Source organism: Terrapene carolina, unplaced genomic scaffold (genome assembly GCF_002925995.2).
Source record: "Terrapene carolina triunguis isolate 2854851 unplaced genomic scaffold, T_m_triunguis-2.0 Scaffold93, whole genome shotgun sequence".
NCBI classification, from domain to species: domain Eukaryota; kingdom Metazoa; phylum Chordata; order Testudines; family Emydidae; genus Terrapene; species Terrapene triunguis.
The window spans coordinates 22,597,074-22,619,395 of record NW_020664444.1 but is presented as its reverse complement, the minus strand read 5'-3'; the positions used below and the strand labels follow the sequence as shown (position 1 = coordinate 22,619,395).

The window sequence follows — 22,322 nt, the reverse complement described above, 5'->3', positions numbered from 1 at the left end:
ACTCACTTTCTTCCAGGCCTATAGAACCTCAGGGCCCTGTCTCCCAGAGCAGGCAATGGGCAACAGCCCAAGATCCACAGTTACAGTCTACCCTTCCATGCCTTTTAGCACATGAAAGGAAAGGTCTGGTAAAAAGGGAGTTCCTACAGGCAGACTGAAGGCAAGAGGCAGCCCACATACTTTTTTTTCCACCTCTCCCCAGGAAATCACTTTAATTTGCTGTTACTGGAAATATCAAGTAACCTGTTTGGTACAACATCTCTGCTTCCACTTGAAGTAGTTTCAGTGAGGACTGTGTCTGTGTCTTCGCCCCACTGCCCTTCCTAGAGAAAGGTGTGACAAGACTGGATTCCGTGCATTTGGCCTCTGCCAGGATTCCATCCTTAAAGCTCTGAGCGCATTCCAGTTTGGAGGACAGGATCTGCTGCTGCGACTGAGAGAAACAAACATTTCAGAGAAACTCTTTGCAACCTGTGTCCATTCACACAATCTCTTCTGGGAAACACAGACTTCACAGAGGACCCAAGCTCTGCGACATTCCTGTCTAGACCTGTTGTGATTCCTAGAGAGGGATACATTAATAAGGTCCCAATTTCCGACCTGCACTTCCCTTTTCTGAAATGGAATTCACACCAACTTTCATTATGAACTGGACTTGTTTCATTTTATTCCATAAGGCACCAATTTTACCAGGTCTACTTTGCCAGCAAAGGTTTGAGTGCAACAAAAAGCTATTCATGTCAAGTAGCGGACAGCTGGCTGGTACAGTATGTGTGGTTGACTTATTTCTGTTGCTAGCGTTTGTAAAAAAAACAGACATGAACACTGATTGTGCTTGGGAAAGCCTTAAGTTTTTAAAACAACTGTTAGTGATTTTTCCAAAAACATGACACTTAGCTCACATACGCCTTTTTTCATCCACAGCTTTCTATTTTTCCCCTCCAATTTTAGTTTTAAACCACCTCTTTAAGCACCATATATTTAGAGCGGTGGAGGATTATCCAACCCATGAGTTTTAACCAATCCAGTCCCTCCATACATTGCTGTCTGCTAATCAGTTATGTGATTAATGACTCAGTACAAGAAGATCAATAAAATTAATTGCCAGAAGAGCTCAGAATCAGTTTTAAAACTGTCTGCTACTTGGGTTATTTAAGTGTTGCCATTCCAAAGGACCTTTCTCAGTTGCATAGAGATCGCACGTAGTCAAAAAGCCAGGTGTATGTAGTGACTGAATCCAGAGTCCAGAAGACCCTTATTACACTCACTGCATAGGGGGAATGGTGTGTTATGAATGAGGCTGGGATCTGCTCATTGAACGATGAGGATAAAAAAATAAATACTGATCAGCGCCCTCATCTGCTACTTAAAAACTAGGGAGATGGGCTCTCAGAAAAACCTCAGACAGATATATCGAAAGGTTGACTATGTGTTGTCCAACCTGTGCATTAAATGATGAAGAAAGCCTGATAATACAGTCGATTGTGATTGTGCCATTAAAGATGTTACTGTAATGCAATAATGCAAGGGGGCAGAGTTAAAGTTGCATGAGCATATAGGAACATGCTGTATTTGTCACATAATGTTCATTAAATACAACAGCAAATCTCAGCAAAAACAAAGGAAACTGTAAACCCAATGACTATCTAACATGGTTTTATTTCTGAGGATTTAAGGAGGTATGGACATACATAAAGTGTAATTGGGCCTGAGTAACTTTTATTTAAATAATCAGAAACATTCTGATTAGCAGAAACACACGTCACTAAATATATTTGACATCAGGATTTGGTTATAAATACTTAGCAGGCCTGGCCCTTTTTAATCACTTCAGGAAAATAGCAAGGACTCCTGTTAGGACCACAACCAATCCCCCAAAACTTACCAGCACATTAGGCAGAGCTATGGATTGCAGGGAAATAAAACCTGAATACCGGTGAGAACACAGATTTAAGTCCTTTGTCTTCAAAACAAGAGAGCCTTTCCGCTGATAGTTGGTTGGGCATTTTCCCAGAATATCCATCTAGTAACAAACATACAAAACCAATAAAGCTACCTATCTACATATACTCACACACAATACAAACAGAGTATATCGATCATTACAGCTATTAACTATAATTGCTTTCCTGAAGTAGCAAAGGCTCAGGGAACTGAATTGTCCCTTGCAATGCATTAGCTTTGCCACAGATACCATGGGCAGGCACATGCATTTAAAATGGCCTGGTGAGATGACCTTGCATTTTAAAAGTCGGATTGGAGGGTTTAACTTCAATCTGAAAATTTTTTAATTACATAATTGCTTAAACACATATTACATATTGCTCCACTTGTTTTGTCCCTTAAGCCCTGATTCAGAAAAATATTCCCAGTCAGGACATCACTTAACCACATGTTTAATATTAGGCACATGCTTAAAGTGCCATTGAGACTTCATATGGCTGTATTGCACTCATATAAACCCACTGACTTCAATGAGTTACTCCAGATTTACCTTAGTGCAACACAGCAGAATTTGACCTTATGTTTTCAAACATAGTGTTCAAATGATGCTCAGCTAAGAGCCTTGAAGCCTGATTTCGCAACCCCTTGAAATCAATGACAAAGCTCCTGTTGAGTTCAGTGGGCGCAGAATCAGGCTCTTGGTTAGGAAAGTCTGGACTTTGCCCACAGAATAGGTACAGCACAAGTCTCCTTCCACCACTCTACCCTGCTCTGCTCTGGAGCAAAAAGGAGCCACCTTCCAGGGTAGCAGAGTAGTAGTTGAGCCAGCTCTGCTTAGACTTCCAACAAGAATGCTGAAAAGAGCCAGTTTTATGATGTGTCCACTTGCATCAGAGGCTACTGACTGTCCATGAAGCGGCAACAACTTTTGGTCATTTAAAAAGGAGATAGCTAAAAGCCAGCCTGGAGTAGAACAACGCGCACCTCTTCAACAGTTCCACCGCCAGCAGCTGCAGGTGAGGTTTGAAGAACGCTGAGAATGCCCCGTTTGATGTTCAGCACCCAGGCCTGTTCCCGCTGCCAGGGGCAAATCTTCAGAATTTTCCCATCATGGAAAGAAAAATGAAGTGGATGCTGCTCTAGTACTTCCCTGCAACAAAGGAGTTCACAGCTGCTAGGTTCAGACACTGGCTGCAATGGGAATTTGAGAGCTTTGATGGATGCAGACATTTTGACTTGGTAGCGTCCCTCCAATAGGACTGGCTCACTCTGTCACATACCCCCACACTTTATAACAGCCCCTCCTATTTCACAAAGTCATCTGGTACCCTACAAGACTTCAAAAAAACAAACTATCAAGCGAATTGCTTTGAAACACAGCCCAGTCCACTTAATTGGGACATAATCAGGACAGCTCCCAAGGAACCCATTTAAGGTTAAGTATACTTAATGGCAACAGCTCTTGCTGAATGGAAGACAGTAATACTACTTAATGGTGAAGACTTGTGGTAATTCAGTGAATCTTGGGCCATGCATGGTGTGTGTGTCTCAGTTACATACTGTCCCTCTGATACCTTACTGCCCTTCAATACCTGTGGTACATGCAGAAAGGGAAGGAATGGCTTCCCAACTAGGGTGACCAGATAGCAAGAGTAAAAAATCGGGATGGGGGTGGGGGGTAATAGGTGCCTATATAAGAAAAAGGCCCCAAAATTGGGACTGTCCCTATAAAATCGGGACATCTGGTCACCCTATTCCCAACAGACTTGTTGTTAATGGCTCCTTCCATGATGCATACACATGCCTGGCTACCATAACAGGAGTCATATATATCTCTCCTTGCTGCCAGCATGGGACAGGCAGCAAACTCAGTCCCTATCTCAGGGTAGATAGTGCTTCTGCCCAATTCCATGGCCATGAGGGGCTCTGTAGGCAGTTCCAGCATTAAAATGTTGACTTCTGTTCATCAGGAATTCCTCTGAACAAGGAAGGAAAGGCCATCCATGGGCAGGGGTGCTGGAACTAGCGGTGCTGGGGGGTGGGGGGGGTGTGCAGCAGCAGCCCCGACTTGATTCCATCATATACATGGTTTACAGTTTTGTTCAATGGCTTTCAGCACCCCCCATTACAAAAATTCTTCCAATGCCATTGTCTCTGGTATCCCTGTGAAGAGGGGGTTCTACTGTACTCCTATCACAAGGATTGCTCCTATTGTGGGCGAATCAGTGGAAGAGAGACATTTCATTTGCTCCTTCCCTACCAAATGAACCATTCTTCCCACCACTGAGAGCAAAAAGTCGCCTCAGAGAAAAATGTCATTTGTGGAATGACATCCAGATCAAGTTCTTGCCAAGGGAGATGTGGCTGTGTCTAGAGCAGGGATCTCAAACATGCGGCCCGGGGGCCGCATGCGGCCCGCAGGGTTATTTTCTGCGGCCCGCGAGCTCCTCGCGCCCCCCCCCCCCGCATTTACCTAGAGCGGCTCGGGCCTGACGCGCAGTGGGGGCAGGGCAGGCTCCCTGCCTGCCTGCCCTGAGCCCCATGCCGCACCTTGCACTCTGACCCCCTGCCCTGAACCCCCTGCTCCACCCCGCACAGCTCCCCCCACTGCCCTGAGTCCCCTGCCGCACCCCTCCTGCACCCTGACCCCCTGCCGCACCCCTCACCCCTCCTGCATCCCAGACCCCAACTCCCTGCCTGAGCCCCTGCCACACCCCTCTTGTACCCCCTGGGGGCAGGGAGGGGGCAGAGTTGGGGTGGGGATTTTGGGGAAGGGGTTGGAATGGGGGCAGGGAATGGGTGGGGCCTCATGGAAGGGGTAGAGTGGGGGTGGGGCCGAGGCCGGCACGGGGGGAGGTGTCAGTAATGCGGCCCTCGGGCCAATGTACTAGTTCTCATGTGGCCCTCGTCATCATTTGAGTTTGAGACCTCTGGTCTAGAGCCAGGGTATTTCCCATAGATATGCCTCTGTGAGTCCCATTAGATTCAGCGGGAGTTGCATGCATGTATGGAGGGCTGGCTAAACCACAGTATATACACTAGGCTGAAGAGAATGCAAATAAGGTGTCGCTGTTCTGAATAATTATTTTTAGTAGCCAAGCTTCAGTGAATCCTTTTTTCACCATTTCTGCCATTGCATTTTTGGCTTTTCTGCAGAGAACAATAGACACAACAGCTCTTATCTCTACAGAAATCCCCACAGCCAGCATTCCAGAGGAAGGTGCATCTGTGCCTGAAACTAGCTGAACTCCGATATCAATGCTCATATTGTGGAACAAAAGCTTTTCCTAATGAATATTTTTAAAAGCAATGCATTTACTCAAAACGTGCTCTTTCTGACCCTCCGTATTGAACTAATTATATTTTTGAGGGCCTGGTGCAGATCTCTGTGTTATTTAAAGGCTGGGAATCCAAGCCAAGGGACAATACAGGGAGATTAGCCAGCTCAGCCTACCAGACAACAAAACAGCTTTTCTTGATGATGCAAGGAACATCAGCTTTCTGGGAAAATACCACCCCTCCAAAGCTTGTAAGGGTCTTATTGTATAGTCATCCCCGTACATGTCTGTACATTAGTTAGCCAGAGGGGTGCCCAGTAACAGCATGCTATGAATGAGCTACTAAGAAATATACAAGGAAGAAGCTGACATTTGAAAAATGTCCTTTAAATATTCTGGAAGGCTACAAAGCATATTTTCATCACGCAAAATATAAACTACTCCAAGATTATACCTTAAGAGTCGGGTTTTCAAAACCTCAGCAACCCAGGGCCTGTGTGTGCATGAAACTATCAAAACTGTGATCAAGATCAGGTATCTCTACATGCAAGTAGCCAGCTAGGTGTCTGAGGCGTTGCACAGCCAATCGTGGTAATCATCCACTGAATGTACAGTTTTTACACAAAAATCCCAAAGAGATCTTTTTTAACCACGTGACCCTTAGCTGTTGTTAACAATGCTGTAATCCTGATCAATGCTTGCTCAACAGACAGCTAAAAAGTAAATGAAAGAGAGAGAATGGTAATATGATGCTGCTAAAGAAAGTTTCTAAAGAAAGAAACTGAGCCAGATAAGAAGCCATGTTACCTTAAACTGTCCATTTCCTTCAGAGACTCCTCTCTGGATGCCAGGGTCGTCTTTATCCGTACACCTTGCAACTAGGAAAGAAAATGCCAGTGCAGCAAACACCACTGTCAACAGGAACTTGTGGGCTTCAATTCACACAAGGACAAGGAAATACAAAATGGTATACAAAGCAATGGCCCAATTCTCCAGCCCTTACTCATGTAAGTCAACGCTACTCACACACAAGCAGATTCGCTGAACCCAGGTGAACAACTCACAAGTCAGATTAATTCCCAAAATTGCTTGCTTGATATTTACACACACACACACACACACACCATGAATAAGGGTTGCAGGATCAGGCCTTATAGGGCATGTCTAACCTGCATCTGGGAGCAAGCCTCCCAGCCTGGGTGAGACTAATGTATGCAAGAGACATTTTGATTTCAGACAGAAAGGGAAAAGCTAGAGCTTGGCTACACACAATTCCTTGAACAAAATACTTGGCCAACAAACCATGAACTGAACCAGGGACCTTCAGAGCTAACAGCACAAGCTGCAGCTAAAGCTTTGCAGCTGGGGATCTAACGGGCTCGTATCCTGCGTGGGTCACATACAACGAGGGAACAGTAACACCCAGCAGGTTAAACACTATCTATTGTCTGAGCCTTCTTTGGGGCATTATGATGCTCTTCCTCTCCCACCCCCCAATTGTTTTTACTTTTATAGCAAAATGTGCTAGGCTGCATTTCCCATGCTTGGGGGAATTTGTGTGTCTTGTACAGTAGTTACAAGCAGACGCTGGAGGTATGCCAGTGAGAAAATGGTGTGTGAAGCTATCACCTTACAGTATATCCTTTGGCACAGAGCACACAGCAGATAGAAATATCAGTAAGTCAACCAGTTACCACCAAAAACAAGTATAGGTCCAATTCTGAGCACTCACATTCTGTGCCCCTTCCCAGTTAGGGTGGGGCATTGACCAGATCAGGCATGGGGACAGACACCTCTAGAGCCCTTGGTCAGAGGGAGAAGGATCCAGGCTCTCCTCTCCCAAGCACCCTGTGGCCCAAGTTAGTGTGGGTGTGGTGGCCACATCCCTTCCCACTTATCTGGCTGGTTCAGGGCTTGCAGGGAGAAACTACTGGCTCCTGGCCTGCTGGGTATTATGCAAGCACCCAGCCTTTAGTCTACCCTCATTGGCTCGGGGGAGGGGGAGGGGAGGAGGAGGTATGCTTGGGTTGGTTTCTGGACTTCCTAGGTGTCTGGGGATTTGGCTGTTTACTGTTTGGGGTCAGGAAGGAATTGTCCCACAGGGCAGAACTGGCAGCTCATGTGGTGACCTGTTTATCTACCAGCCTCTCAGTGCCCAAGAGGCTGAACCAGGGTTGCTGTTTATTTTGGTTTTAATTTTTGTTGCAGATTCTAAAAGAGAGGCCAGTGCAGATAGTTTTGGCAGGAAATTCCAAGTTATAAGCGGGCCTGAATCAAGACAGAGCACTGGAAGGCACCGGGCCTCGTTCTTGGTGTTGCAGGGTGGTGGTGTAGGCTTGAGCATCTCATGCAGCTCAAAGACCCCTCATCTGGACCCTTATCCATCAAGTGAGGTAGGCAGGGGATCATGGCAGCTCCAGCCACTCCCTTTTATTCAGTTGGCATGGATGGGGTAGGAGTAGCTTCCCCTTCTTCTGTTGAGGTCTGCTTGGGTACGGCCCTGGCCCAGTTCCTGCTGGTAATTTTGTAGGGAGCTGCTCAATCCCCATGTCTTTTGTTAGATATGTTAATAAAATTGTGGTCTCCACTTGAAGCACATTTTTGTGCCTTCTTTCAATGTCTGGGTCAGTGAAAGCACAGATATGCCATAAAAGCAGTTTATATTATTCCAGTTACACACATCCCTGAATACAGAATCTTCCCCCAAATCACGCCCACAAGGACCTAGGTGCTCAGATAACATTGTGACTGTGTAAAACAAGAATATTAAGTGAGTAAATATGATTATGAATATTAAGTGAGTAAATATGATATGAGCAACGGCATGTGCATAGGGGTCATGAATAAAACAGACGTCATATACACATCAAAGCGTGGGCCTTCCCCTGACCTAAAGGCTCACCGTAGCGCCTCTGTGGGTCTTTGTGCCCAGAATCTATGAATTACCCTCTCTGTGAATTTGAAAGGAAGCCAGAATTGGTACAGGCAATCAATTTCTCCTTGCTCCCGCTGCTGGGCACCTATGCATAATGCCCAACCTGAATTTGGCCTGGATAAAGCGTCCAATCTGAGTCTTTGGGCTGTTGCTCCATTTAAGTCAGTGGCAATTTACTGATTGAGTTCAATGGGAGCATTATGTGGCCCAGTGAATTTTATACTGTGCTAGACATGCCTTATTCCCAACAGATCCCAGACCTTTCAGAAGTTCGCTCTCAAAGAAACAACCATGGCTATTTTTAACTTACTGATACAGATCTGAAAGTGATTAAAAATCACCTTAGTTTCTTTTAAGGACATCGGCTTCATCTCCTCCTCCACTTCTCATGGCACAACAGTAAAGCAGCAGTTTTATTCAGGGAAGGGAGTGATTTATGTAACTTAGCCTTTAAAGTTCTTTACCACTTAATCTGGAGTTTAGTCCTAGAGATTTGTTTACTTGCAGATAAACCAAATATTTCATATGGAGCAGTCACCCTAGGGAGGGGCACTCTCCTGTGTCAATGAATTGCAGTGAGTCACTGAGGCACTTGTTGAACTCATGACAATACTCACTTTTAAGACCATCTGGCACTTTCCTAGGGCTTCAATGATCACTGTGCTCTCCAGAGACATACCACTCCTTTTGTAGATGCTTCCCTGCAGGAACGTATTGGTGGCTGTTGAATACCTATAGCTATATCTGGATCCTTTGGGGAAATTCAGCCCACTGTGTTCTAGGAAACAAACAAATAAACCAAAAACCTGTGTGTGCCCTTCTACATTTTATCAGCAAATCTAGAGAACGTTGGTAGATTTAGGCCAGTGTTTCTCAAACTGGGGCCGCTGCTTGTGTAGGGAAAGCCCCTGGCGGGCCAGGCCGGTTTGTTTACCTGCCCCGTCCGTAGGTCCGGCCAATCGCGGCTCCCACTGGCCGCTGCAGGCCAATGGGGGCTGCTGGAAGTGGCGGCCAGTAAGTCCCTCGGCCCGCGCCACTTCCAGCAGCCCCCATTGGCCTGGAGCGGCGAACCGCGGCCAGTGGGTGCCGCAATTGGCTGGACCTGCGGACGCAGCAGGTAAACAAACCGGCCCGGCCCGCCAGGGGCTTTCCCTACATAAGCGGCGGCCCCGGTTTGAGAAACACTGATTTAGGCTATTTAGGCACCTAAGCAAGTGGCCAGATTTTCAGAAGAACTCTGCTCCCATTTAGGCTCATAACGGAAGTAGCCAGATTTTCAGTAGTATGAAGCCCCCGGGAGCTCCAGCATGGAGGTCACAGGGAAGACAAGTGCCCTCCTTCCCCCCGGCACACTCATACAGGACCCAGCCACAGTGTGGCCCATAACATCGAAGGCCCTGTAGTGTTAAGAGTCTAATCATACCACAAGCAGGGAGGGGCGGTAAGGCAGGAGTGTCATGGCACAGCAGTCTTCCCACCATCCAAGCAAGATATTTTGATGACAGCAACACGAGACAACCAAGACTTTACAATTCTCCAAGTACATTTCCTACATGTAAAAACTTCCCAGCTGTCAGGGTGGTTAAGCACTGGAACAAATGACCTAGAGAGGTTGTGCACTCTTCATCATTGGAGATTTTTAAAAGCAGGTTAGACAAACACCTGCCAGGGATGGTCTAGCTATGACTTAGTCCTGGCTTGAGTGCAGGGGGCTGGACTAGACGACCAATTGAGGTCCCTTGGGGCTGGTCTACACTAATGCATAAGATGCTCTCCCACCAATTTACCTTCCACCTCTCGGGGAGGTGGCATACAGACGTTGTGAATGGAAGAACGCTCTGCCATCAACTTAGCTTGTCTTCACCAGACCTGCTAAATTGACACTGCTGCATCGATCGCATCAGTGCCGATTTAGCCAGAAGTATAGACAAGCCCTCCCAGTCCTACACTTTTATGAATCTATGTGCTGTTAACTGCACATCTGTTATAGGTTGAACTGTGGAATAATTTCTATGCCCCGGTCTACACTACAAACTCATGTTGGAATAACTACATCACTCAGGGGTGTGGAAAATCCACACCAGAGTGACGCAATTATACTGACCGATCTCTCGTGTACACGGCGCTATGTCGGCAGGAGGGCTTCTCCTGTTGACACAACTACCGCCTCTCGGGGCTTGTCTACACTTATAGCCCTGCAGCAGTGTAGCTGCACTAGTGAAGCTGCTCCACTGTAGTGCTTAGTGAAGATGCTACCTATGCTGACAGGAGAGCTTCCACGGCCTGAGCGACATACACTGACATAAATTTGTAGTGTAGACCAGGGCTTGGGGCAATGGAGTATCCACACTGATGGGAGAAGCTCTCCCATTGGCATAAGTGGTGTCGTCACTAAGTGCTACAGCGGCACAGCTGCAGTGCAGTAAGTGTAGACGAGCCCTATGTCAGAACTGCCAGTTTGAAATACCACCCTGGAAGGTTTGGGCTGGGGAAAGAAGGGGGAAAGGGAAGGCAGCGGTTGTGTTTGGATTAGGGACACATGATCAGTTTGGTCCTTTCTATCTTCCACTTGTGGGATGAAGCTTCTATAAGTTTGTTGAATGGAAAGGGGCCTGATTTCCTCCCACTGACAACTGTCGATTGGCGTAACTCTGTTGCTATCAATGAGTGACAGTGGTGTAGGGAACCAGTTGGAAATCATTCCCCAGCTCGCCATTGTCCAGTTTGGGATTATACTGTAGTGTAAGAGTCCAGAGGCAAGGCAGAAAAATAACAATTCAGTTTATTAGAGACAAATTCAGCTTCATGAACAAGCCAGAAGGAAAGAGAATCCCTGTTCTGTCTAGTCCCAGGGAAAAACCCACACCTACCCAATCTCCCCAGCATGTTTTCAGGTTACAGACACTACAGCCAACACTGTGCCAGAACCAGTTTTCACTGGCTGATCCTAGCTTGAAGCAATGACATGGCTGTCAACAGCTTCAGCCTTTTACTTCTATCATATGAACTGCATTAGTGATGTACTATTCAGTAAAACATACTGTGTGTGTCTCTTGAAGAGGGACAGCATAGAAGTGTATTTGTAGGTTAGATTTGAACCATAGGGCCAAACAGTGATACAACTTTAGACTTTTGAAATTTCAGGCATTCCACATTCACTGGAATTCTTTACTGGCCAAAAAAAAAAAAAAATTTCACACAGATTTAATTCTTTTGCATGTAGATCAAAAGGGTACATCCCAAGCTCAGTGTAGTGTCATACCAGCAGATACAGTCCAATATTTGTTTTATGATAGTTCGAACCTGACTGTATTATGCGCTGAGCTATTGACTGTATTCTTTTGAGTGGAACCAGCCTTAGAAAATAAATCATGCTTTGTAATATATGCTGTTACATGTCTTCCTGTCATGGTGTTCGGTACATCTCTCCCCTACAAGGGCTCTGGATAATGATTAGATGCTGTAAACATGATGGAACCTCTGTTTTGCTAAGGATTTCAAGATTTCAAAATGTAGCCTAGTTCCAAGTCAGAACCGGTTTTGGTCAATGAAAACATTTAATTTTGTCAAAATTGAAGGAATTAATTTCATTTTCTATTTTTTAAAATGCCATAATACACATTTTTTTAAAAAAATAAATAAAACAAAGCCATTTAAAATGAAAAATCTAACCATTTCGTTGCAACAGTGTCAGAATTTTTTTCCACTGGTTTTTCTTCTGAACAAAATTTTGGCAAAATCCGCAGGATTTCACAGAGCATTTCAATTTCAACAGAGCTGTATTTTAATAGATTTACTACTGATACATGGAGTTATTTATTATGCAGAATGCTACCCTCCCTTTCAGAAAGCGAGAATAGCAGGCAAACAATGAAAAAAGCAAACAGCAAAAGAAGGTAACAGGGCAGGGGTGCTGAGAGCCATTGAACCAAACTGTAAATCCTGTATATGAGGGAAACCACTTCAAGCGAGAGGGGTACAGCAGCCCTCCCAGCACCCCTTGTTAAAGCACTTATGGGCCTTTTTAGTGGCTATGCCAGGATTAATATGTTTGCTCTATCCTGGAAATGTGGAATGTTGCTGCTTTCAAAATGTCTTCATCTAAAGTCTTTTACAGTTACATGATGAATGATTCAATTTAAATGATAAAGGGGTTTTGATGTAAACTGTGATCTGATTGCATGACTTGGCTTTCAGCCCATGTAATTATCTCCCACTGAACACACGCATCAGGGTAATATTGCTTCTTTCACTACAATCCCCTACAAGATATGTCATTTAAAACAGCTACCTAATTGTAATGAACTGGCTAGTGCATGTGTGCTGTGCTGCCCTCTACTAAAAAAAAGTCAGAAATGCTAATGTGTGTCATAGACTCTATATGGCTACAGTCAAAGAAGAATCTCCTTTAGTTCAGATGATAGTAAGCTGTGCTTTAAGGGCTGGAGGATCAGAGTTGTAACCCTTCCACCAGCATGAGTTCTGGGGCCCAGGGCATGCCACGGTGACACTCAGGAGGACAGTGGTGAAATCCCTAAAAGATCACAAATTTGTTGCTTTATCTTAGCTGTGGAACTACTGTAAAGCAGAAGCAGGAGAGTTTGTTTAAAACGTTCTCTCTTGCATCAGGTTAAGAGGGTGCTGCCTGGGAAAGATGGCCACAACATTTGCCATGTTGCTCTTCTTTAGCTCCACCTGCAGGCTCAGTGGGGAATTGAAAGCCCTTTAAAAACACCAGGTTTTTGTTAGGAATTATGAGGTTGGACTGGAATGATGGCTGACCAAAAAGACTCTGAGCCACACTGGCTGTGCAGGACAGCATACGGGGGACCTGGGATCAGAGCGCTCTCCGATTCTCCGATTGTTGTTTGTAAAGGAGCAGTGTGCACTCAAGCACCTGCTGTCAAGATGAGCAGGAAGCTTTGGTTACTGGTGCATGCACACAAGCTAGCTGACCAAACCTTGAGTCTGTGGAGCATCCCCAGGAGCAATAGCCAGGCTCTGTGGACGGAGTGCTAGGTCTTTCTCCTAGCTTGCTACTGTGCAGATAGGATGCGGAAAAAGAGACTCGGGACAGGGCAGGATTTTGCGTTGCATATTTTGTAGGACACTGTAGGCTAGTTTTAACTTGTGTGTGATCTGAGTCCGTAGAATGTTAACTTAGAGCAACTCAGTGCAACATAAGACTCAGCCGTGCGAGGCAGTTTCCTCCATGAATATAAATTAGCTAAACAACAGTAAACCCCAGCTCAGTTATTACTATCATCCTTCCAATAAAGCAATGCCCACTGAAAAGTCCAGCACGTTACAAACTGCAAAGTCGTGCGTTGTGACTATAAACCTGCTCTGAATACCAGCTTGGCCTTACTCACCAGCACACTCAGTCATACAGGCAGCTTCCGGGCCTAAATTCTCCTGAGATCCTGCAACAACAAATCAGAATTAATTGTAGAAATGCACTAAGAAAAAATCCATGTGCGGCTTCAGTGACTGATACCATAACTGTTCATTTACAATAACACTAAGATTAAAGCAGCAACATACATTGCAAAGTCCTCTAATAGCAATTACTGAAAAAACTTTATTAGGGGAAAACACCATATACAGCAAGGGACTTGTTATCACACAGTCATTTTGCAACAATGATTTTGCCTTCTTTTCTGGCAAAAGATAAAAGCTCCAACATTTGAACATCATCTCTTTTCTAAATTGGGTAGAAGCCAACATCTTTCACAATATAAAATATTCTTACAATCCTCAGATCAGAAGCCTTAATGTGTGAGTTAAATGGGCCACATAATGGAGTCAGAAGTTCATTCCATGACTGTTTAGTCCAGGCCAGGACTCTGTTGTGAGACCCACTGGCACAGGTTCTGCCTCATTATTCTGGGAGCCGGAGAACCAGAGGGACAGTCTGTGTCTGGCTGGCAGCTCCAAGTGAAGAACCACCATTGTACGCATTACAATAGAGTCTTGTCTCTGTACCACCAGCATTATTACAGGCCTGAGCAGCAAAGTGGAGATCTGTGTATGAAGAGCTCGGGTTTAGGTGCTGCTGCTTATAGAGATAGGAGTCAAAGTTCTAATGAGGGCCTGAAGTTCATTCAGGGGAGTTTAGCCTCAGAGTGGTGGTTTTGGTCCACCTCTGTTGATGTTAAACCATCGGTAACTATGTGCACATGAACACTCATGATTTCCCTTTCTTCCTTCTTCCGCTCTAAAGAGGATAAACACTTTCTGAAAACACAAGCAAATAAACGAGACAACTAACATGTTTCCTGTTTCTCGCCCATAAGCTGAGAAAAGTCCCATCTTCCACTAGAGCTTTTCCAGCATATTTTGACTAGCTTAATTTTTAGTGCTTGAATTAGACTAATTACTCTGGTTAGATGGGTGGAAGCAAAGTGCAAGATTCCCCTTTACAAGTTCTGCCATGCCTCATTCTAACCATATCTAAGTAAATGCCTTCTATCCACACCCTGGACACGTCTTGGGGTTTATATTTTTATTTTCTAGATTCCACAGTCACCATTAATATTTTCAAGACATGCATTAGACATGCTGCAGCCTTTAGGAAAGAACAAATGACTTCACAGTCAGCCATAAAAAATCCCTCCCCAGAACTCTCAAATCAGGTTTTGTTTTTTAATCTTCTTTACAAACCAAGTATACTTTAGCCTTCTGAATATAAGGCTCATGGAAGGTGAGGCCAAAACTTGTTCTCCTGCTAACTTGTCCAAGCTCTGACAAAAAAATCATCACATAAAATAGCACTGGACAAGGCCTAATAAGCAAAGGATAAACAAGACATTGTAGGCCAAGGTACATATCTCCTATCACCCGTGGTGGAGCTGACTGCTGAATAGAAAAGAGATCCTTTTCAAGCGAAATGGTGCTTTGTCATTCTTTTCTTTTGGCAGTAATCAGCACAGTAAATAGTGCTAACTGACCAGGATATATATATTTTTTTTAAAGAAGACTTTTCTGACCATCTAAAGTAAAAAAACCCTGCACCACATCATGTCTACTCCTTACTATAAAGGTGGCTGTGACCAAATTTTCTGATAACTCCAAAGTTAGAGGAGTACCAGCATAGCGCACACATAGATAAACAAAACCAAGTACAGAATGACCTGGAGTGGTTAATGCACTGGAAGCTTCAAGAGGGGAGATTTGCGAATATTAAATTACTCCTTATACCCCAGGAGAGGAAATAAACAGCACAAACATAAAATGAGAGGCAAGAATAAGAGAGATTTACCAAAGCAACCTCAGAAATGGTATTCACTGTCTCTTTAAAACCTTCATATTATTCTTTCATCTAACTAAGCTCTGTAGTTGCCAGAGGGAAAGTATGGGATTTAGAAGGGAAGTGTTCTACAATATGAAAAATTTTGAGACCCACTGAGTTATTCTAGAGCAGTAATGTTCTGAGTGTAGCTACCTTTAAATAGAACACATAGATATGTCAACTTACTCTCATCCTCATCCTCTGTTTATTACCATCAGCCATTATGTCAGTTGTTCAGGGCAGGCCTCATGGGTGAAATCCTCAATGGGAATTTAGCCATTGTGTTCACTGGGGCTAGGATTTCAGCCCATGTCTTCCTACATGTCTGTACCATACCGAGCACATTTTGGACACTACTGTAATGTAAATACATAACAATCCCCTGGTAGATTTGCTTGGGTGGGTATGAAAATGTAATTACTTTTCTTATCAACAGAGGAAAGGAAATACTTTAATTAAGGGCCTAATTCTGCCATTCTTGCCTGCACCAGGGCCGCCCAGGGGGGGAGGGGGGAGGCAAGTGGGGCAATTTGCCCCAGGCCCCGGGCTCCACAGGGGCCCCCACGAGAATAGCTCAGGCTCCCGCCCCGGCCCCGGCCCGACCCCACCTCCGCCCCTCTCCCGGAGCCTCAGCGCATCCAGGAGCGTCCCTGGCTCCGACGGGGCTTGAGCTCCTCCCTGCTCAGAGCCACGTGGTAAGGGGGCGGGGCTGCGAGCTCCGGGCCGAGCGGCGGGAGCTCAGGCCCCGCTGGAGCTTGCAGGCCCGCCCCCTTACCATGCGGATCTGAGCGGGGAGGAGCTCAGGCCCCGCCAGAGCCATGCTGCAGCGCTGTCCAGGGACGCTCCTGGATGTGGCGTGCTGAGGCTCCGGGTGAGGGGGGAGCCGGGGGTAAGGGGCTGGGGCAGAGGTTGGGGGGGCAGTCAGGGGACAGGGGGGTTGGATTGTGGGCGTTCTGGGGGTCTGTCAGGACTTAGCGGGGGGGTGGGTGCATAGGGGTCAGGGCAGCCAGGGGACAGGGAGCGGGGGGGGTTGGTGGGGGTGGGGTCCTGGGGTGGTGGTTGGGCGGGGGGACTCTGGGGGACGGTGAGGGGACAAGGAGCAGGATGGGTCGGGGATTCTGAGGAAGGCGGGCAGTCGGGGGGCAGGAAGTGGGTGGGGGTTGGATAGGGGGCAGGGCCAGGCAGTTTGGGAGGCACAGCCTTCCCTACCCTAAAGCTCATTCAGCAGTTTGAGGCTTGCAGAAGAGCCAAGCTGTTAGCTTTTCCATTACGGCTGCCGTCCCTTTCGCTTCTCAAATGCCAAATTATAGTCTATATTTAATTTCAGTGCCATAGGGAGATTCATGTCAGGGGAGGGTAGCTTCATTTAAAATTAGCCACTGGGGGAGGGATCACATGAGAAGAGCAATATCCTACACCGCCTACCTCCTTCCCAACCCTACCAAGGGAGACCCCCTTCCCCTGCATTCCCCGAGGCTCCAGAAGGGTTAATTCAGTGGTTCTCAAACTTTTGTACTGGTGACCCCTTTCACATAGCAAACTTCTGAGTGCAACCCCCCTTATAAATTAAAAACACTTTTTTATATATTTAACACTATTATAAAGCTGGAGGCAAAGCGGGGTTTGAGGTGGAGGCTGGCAGCTCGCGACCCCCAGTAATAACCTCGTGACCCCCTGAGGGGTCCTGACCCCCAGTTTGAGAACCCCTGGGTTAATTTGGTTTTAGCACCCTGTGTCCATTCACATGCATGTGCTATTTTGAGCATTTCAGTTTTCACAACATAGGCTCATCCCAGATTCTGGAACAAGCTCAAATGCTCAGTTCGTGGAGTATGTACATAAGCTATACTAAAGACAAACCCACAGTAACCATCTCCAGTTTGTGAGGGACCCCATGGAGCCAGTCTCTAGGAAACAGATAAATGCATGGAGGTTAAGTCCATTAATGGCTATTAGCCAGGATAGGTAAGGAATGGTGTCCCTAGCCTCTGTTTGTCAGAAGGTGGATGGAGATGGATGGCAGGAGAGAGATCACTTGATCATTACCTGTTAGGTTCACTCCCTCTGGGGCACTTGGCATTGGCCATTGTCGGTAGACAGGATACTGGGCTGGATGGACCTTTGGTCTGACCCAGTATAGTTGTTCTTATGTTCTAACCTAAATGAACCCAACGTTATGGAGACAGATATGAGTCAAGGAAGCCAGCAGAGTATCAGAAACCTGGAAAAATCTCTGACTGGATGGGCTCAGGCATTTGGTCACAAGCTGAGGTGGTTCAAAAGTTTTGGATTTTTATTAAGCAGAATTTTTTTATTCTCTCTTTAAACAATCAAACACAGCAAGCAGCAAATATTTGGCCACACTTTTCTGAAACCCCAAACCATATTCAGGTTTTGGCAGACTAATTTCAGCTTTTCAATTAAAAAAACCACAACAAATTTTGAAGGAAAGCAGACATTGTCCGTGACTTTTTCTGCTTTTTAACAACCCCTAGTTTTCGATCCAAAAAAAGTTTTGACGGAAAAATATTTGTCCAACCCTTTTAACGAGCTTTAGTGCCTTTTAGCACTAGCTGATGCTGAGAACCAATGATACCTTGTAAAGAAGTTTTCTCAAAACTGGGTTTGTGCCGAGATGCGGAAGGTTTATTTTTCCCAGGGCCGCCCGTGGGGGGTGGGGTGGGGGGCAGCAAGTGGGGCAATTTGCCCCAGGCCCCACAGGGGCCCCCACGAGAATATAGTATTCTATAGTATTGCAATTTTTTTTTTATGGAAGGGGCCCCCCAAAATTGCTTTGCACTGGACAGCACCTAGAAGGATTCTAGGCATTCACTGAAGGATTCTGCTGCCATATTGCTGAGAATCCAGTCTAAGTAGCAATGGGGTGTCTAACCCAAGGAAGAATCACACTGTACTTTATCCCCCAAGTGCAGATTTTTAAACTAATCAATTGCCTTTCAGGTCATTATCCGCTTAGCAGGAGAGTGTCATTGCAGGGGTTACACAAGAGAGAATGCAAGTGTCATTTGAAGCATGAACAGCAGCAGGTTTCCACACTAGAGCTGTTCTTTTCCAACGCCGGCACGCTGAGGAGCAAACACTAAACATCACGTCACAAGGACTTTTTGTTGTTTCATCCGTTCCTGAACACTAGAGAGTCTATTCTCCTTCCTGACTTTCATTCAGGCTTCATGGAGAGGGCAGTGACTCTCTAGAGATGTGAGGGCAAATGCATTGAAATGAATGGAGTGACGCCAGAGTTACGCAGGCATAAATGAGAGAGCAGTTTGGCCTATTACATACAGATACTCTGTCTGCTTTTTAATCTCAGTGCACGTACAGTGTCTGTTAAAACTAATGGCATAGCTCATTATCATGCTTAGCCTTTGAAATGATCTTCCAAGGGAAGTGGCAGAATCCCCATCACTTGATCTGTTTCAAACACAACTAGACAAAGCACTAGATCAAAAACCATTAAGGGGCAGGACAACAGAGTCAGATTTTCATCGTCCATTAGGCATGCACATGTGTGGCACATTGCCTGCACAATTTCTGCAATTGCATGCACAAACATCAGGACTGGGCATTCAAATAACCAGTTAGGCTCCATCAGAGAAAAATCAGGTGAGCAAAAGGTCCATAGATTTGTGTTGTTGTTTGTCCAGCCAATGGGCACTTATACGAATATAGTTCTGAAGATCTGACCCAATAGGCCTTTTCCACTGTTATAATAAGTGGGAGTTAACTAAATATACTGTGATGAGAATAGCCCCTTTTATGGATGCTTCTAGGACACGACCCCCATCCAAGACCTGATCCTGTATTCCTTGCACACACCAAACTTCCTTGGAATTCACTGGGAACAAACAGTGTTGGACTGAGTCCCGCGTATTCTATTAACAAACCTTGGTCACGCTGATACAGTAAAAACAGCCAAAATCAGATGGGTGATGCAGATTCACTACTGTTTATGGCACCTTCACATGCCTGGACAGAAATGAAAGTGAATTTGCTGCTTTTATAATAAATCATTTACTATTAAACCTCTTTAAAAACCGCCCAACGTTAGCTTGCTATAATCTATAAAAAGCTTGGTTTAAGATAATTCCCTTCAGTATTAAGAACAACAGCAGTATTTACACCTCTTCCACAAGTTCTATGGTAATGAAACATGCCCTCCAGTTATAACCGAGGTCCTCCGTGCCCCTTAGGTCAATTATTCCTACAGGAGACAACAGTTAACAATGCCTCTCTCTTTACTTGCCATTGCTGTGCTGTTGTATATTTCATATGTTCCATCTGCCTTAAGGAAATCCTTTTGGCAAACTAGCACATTTAAAAACCCCATTCAGATTATTTGATTGAAACCACATTTTCTCTTCTCTTCATATAGACTTTAAAACTATTGGGGGGAAATTCACTGTTTTTGCAACAAAAATAAGTGAGCAGCTTTTCCCTTTGGTATCTATTCTTGTATCATTCTTGAAGTAGAGTTAGAGCTTAATTCTCAGAAGAGTAAAATTACATTTCTGTCAAAATACATTTATCACTCATTTATTTTTTTCCCCATACAAGATTCTGTTACATCTTTGCAGAAACTGAACTCCCTTATGGAAGTACAAACTTGAACTAAAAGAGCAAAATGCAAATGAATTGATTACTGTTGTTTTAAATAAACTTTATCTCAGTTCAATCAGTAAGTAGAAAGCAAGAAGATTTCTGGAATGATGATTGTCTATCTAATTGACCACACCTGGTAATAACATTCTAGGACTAGAAAATCTTGCTAAATCTATATACCTGTATAAATAAACCTTAAAATTCCAACTGCACTGCTTTTGGAAAGCAATAACACTATTCTGATTCATTTTCTCATACTCCCATTAGAAATTTAAAATACACAAAAAGAAAAATTGCAGCCATACAAATCTAAATAACCAAATTTGGATCTGGAAATTCTTTGGAAAATTTAAATGTTTCTTCTTTCTTGAAAAAGTTGGTTGGAAGCGTAGAAAGATTCATTATCAAGTTAATGGCCTTTAAATGCAATAAATCAGCAATTTCCTTTGCAAGAGCATAGAAATAAATGCAACACACAAAAATCACACACAGTTCACCTTAATCATGGAGGGCCAGATTTTCAAGAATGTTCAGCACTCGCGGAGAGGGCCAGATTTTCAAAAGAGCTCTCAGCACCTAAATGATACAGCCAGATTCTCAAAAGTGCTCAGCACCCAGCTAAGCAAACGGAGCTGAGGAATGCTGAGCCCTTTGGAAAATCTGGCCACTTAGTTTAAGTCTCTGACTGGGAGCAGAGTCCTGTGAATAATTTATTTTATTTTATTGTTTTTAATTTGTTATCCTGTTTGTTTTCCATTTAGGAAACAGCATGTGTCCGGATCTATTTTCAGCCAAAAATGGACAATATTATCACAGTTTCCCTCATTTGCAGCTAGTTTAAGAACCTTTCATTTTCAAGATATTGTAGTAACCATCATTTTTAAACTTCAAACTAATGCAGCCTTTTATAAACTCCAATCATTCTGTAATGAGTGCATGTATCCACTACAGCAGTCCCATCATTTTCCTGGGCTTCCCCAACTAATGCTGAAGGAAGATACAGTAATACTGTGCTCTTTAGTATGCAGGATACCCTCCCACCTGCAAAAGCACCACCCAGGCAGGCTAGCAATACAGAACTGATGTACAGAAAGCCAAGACAAAGTTACTACAAGAAAGTATTCCTACAAGAGCTGCAAGTCCCAACATAATTTACACTCTCCCAGATGCTTTGCAAGTGAGATCATTGCTGTGCAGAAACATTGTGCATTGGCGAGCGAGCAAGCTGCGATTTTAGCAGAGGAAACAATATTTTCTTCTACTTACTCCTAGGCACTCCTGCGACAATCACACAGAATAAAAGGACTGAACGCAGCCCCATGACCATCCAAAGTGCCTCCTTAGCCCAGCAATAACAAACCCACATCAGTCCTCCTCTCAGAGGCAGCTCTGAGCCAGGCAGTGAAAGAAAACTTTCTTCACAAAGCAGGACCTGACTATTTCAACTCCCCTCTTCCAGCCAGGGGAGGGGCTGACGGGGGAGCGGGTGGTGGTGTGTGTATGGGAGGGAGGGGGGAAGAGTAAGGGGGGGGGACATCTCAGCCACTCAGAGTTCTTTGATAATGTTTTAGACCTACGGCTCCCACCCAACAAGGACCATTTCTAACCTATCGGAAGCTGGAATATTCGGCATCGAAAGAGGTCAGACAGCCTGAACAATCCTGGCCAGTGATCGCCCTGCAGGTGATCCATTCCTGCTGCAGTAATTACAGCCATGTGGGGGAATGGGCGAAGGCTTTGGGGCTGAAAGGAAGGTGCTTCCATGGAGGGGGAGCAAACAAGTGAGCTTTTCTCCTCTATGCTCACCCAGGGCAGCAACATCCTCTCTGCCAAAGTGCCACTTCTCAGGTGACCGAATGTGTGCCTAAAACCACACAGACAGGCACGTAAAAAAGAGCCCTGAAGGTAGCTATGGGGGTTTAATGACAGGCCGGATACATGGCTTCCAGTGTTCACTAGCCTAAAGACTCCCCCTGCAGCAGCCGCCTTGAGTTTGCTTTATTTCCCCAGCTCCTGCTCCTCACCCAGGCCCTTTCCCCTGCTCTGCCTGGCATGCAGCACTCAACCGAGGAGTTTCCGCACTTCCTCGTCACACTTCCTTCCTGGGGGCTAAAGCTAGAAAGGACCTCTAGGGTTCAGCCCCGTGAAGCAGGGCATGATCAGAAACAGCTGAGAGGCTGCCTGGTTTAGCAAGCAGGGCACCGGGGATGGCCGTCCAGGGCTCTGCTTCCAGGTTTGCTATCGACAGTGCGAG

The 22,322-nt window shown here is 45.2% G+C and overlaps 1 protein-coding gene across 1 annotated transcript in view; it reads right to left on the bottom strand.

The window, feature by feature from the left end:
* The window catches only part of LOC112120836, a 179,728-nt gene extending 158,272 nt beyond the window's left edge, over positions 1-21,456 (bottom strand). The window contains exons 1-7 of the mRNA XM_029911283.1: positions 21,335-21,456; positions 13,530-13,580; positions 8,775-8,935; positions 6,030-6,100; positions 2,929-3,094; positions 1,886-2,023; positions 244-433 (exon numbers count right to left, since the gene is read on the bottom strand). Of these exons, the coding sequence (XP_029767143.1) occupies positions 244-433; positions 1,886-2,023; positions 2,929-3,094; positions 6,030-6,100; positions 8,775-8,935; positions 13,530-13,580; positions 21,335-21,434 (877 nt within the window). The 5' untranslated portion in view covers positions 21,435-21,456. The remainder of the gene's footprint in view (positions 1-243; positions 434-1,885; positions 2,024-2,928; positions 3,095-6,029; positions 6,101-8,774; positions 8,936-13,529; positions 13,581-21,334) is intronic.
* Positions 21,457-22,322: the final 866 nt, after the last annotated feature.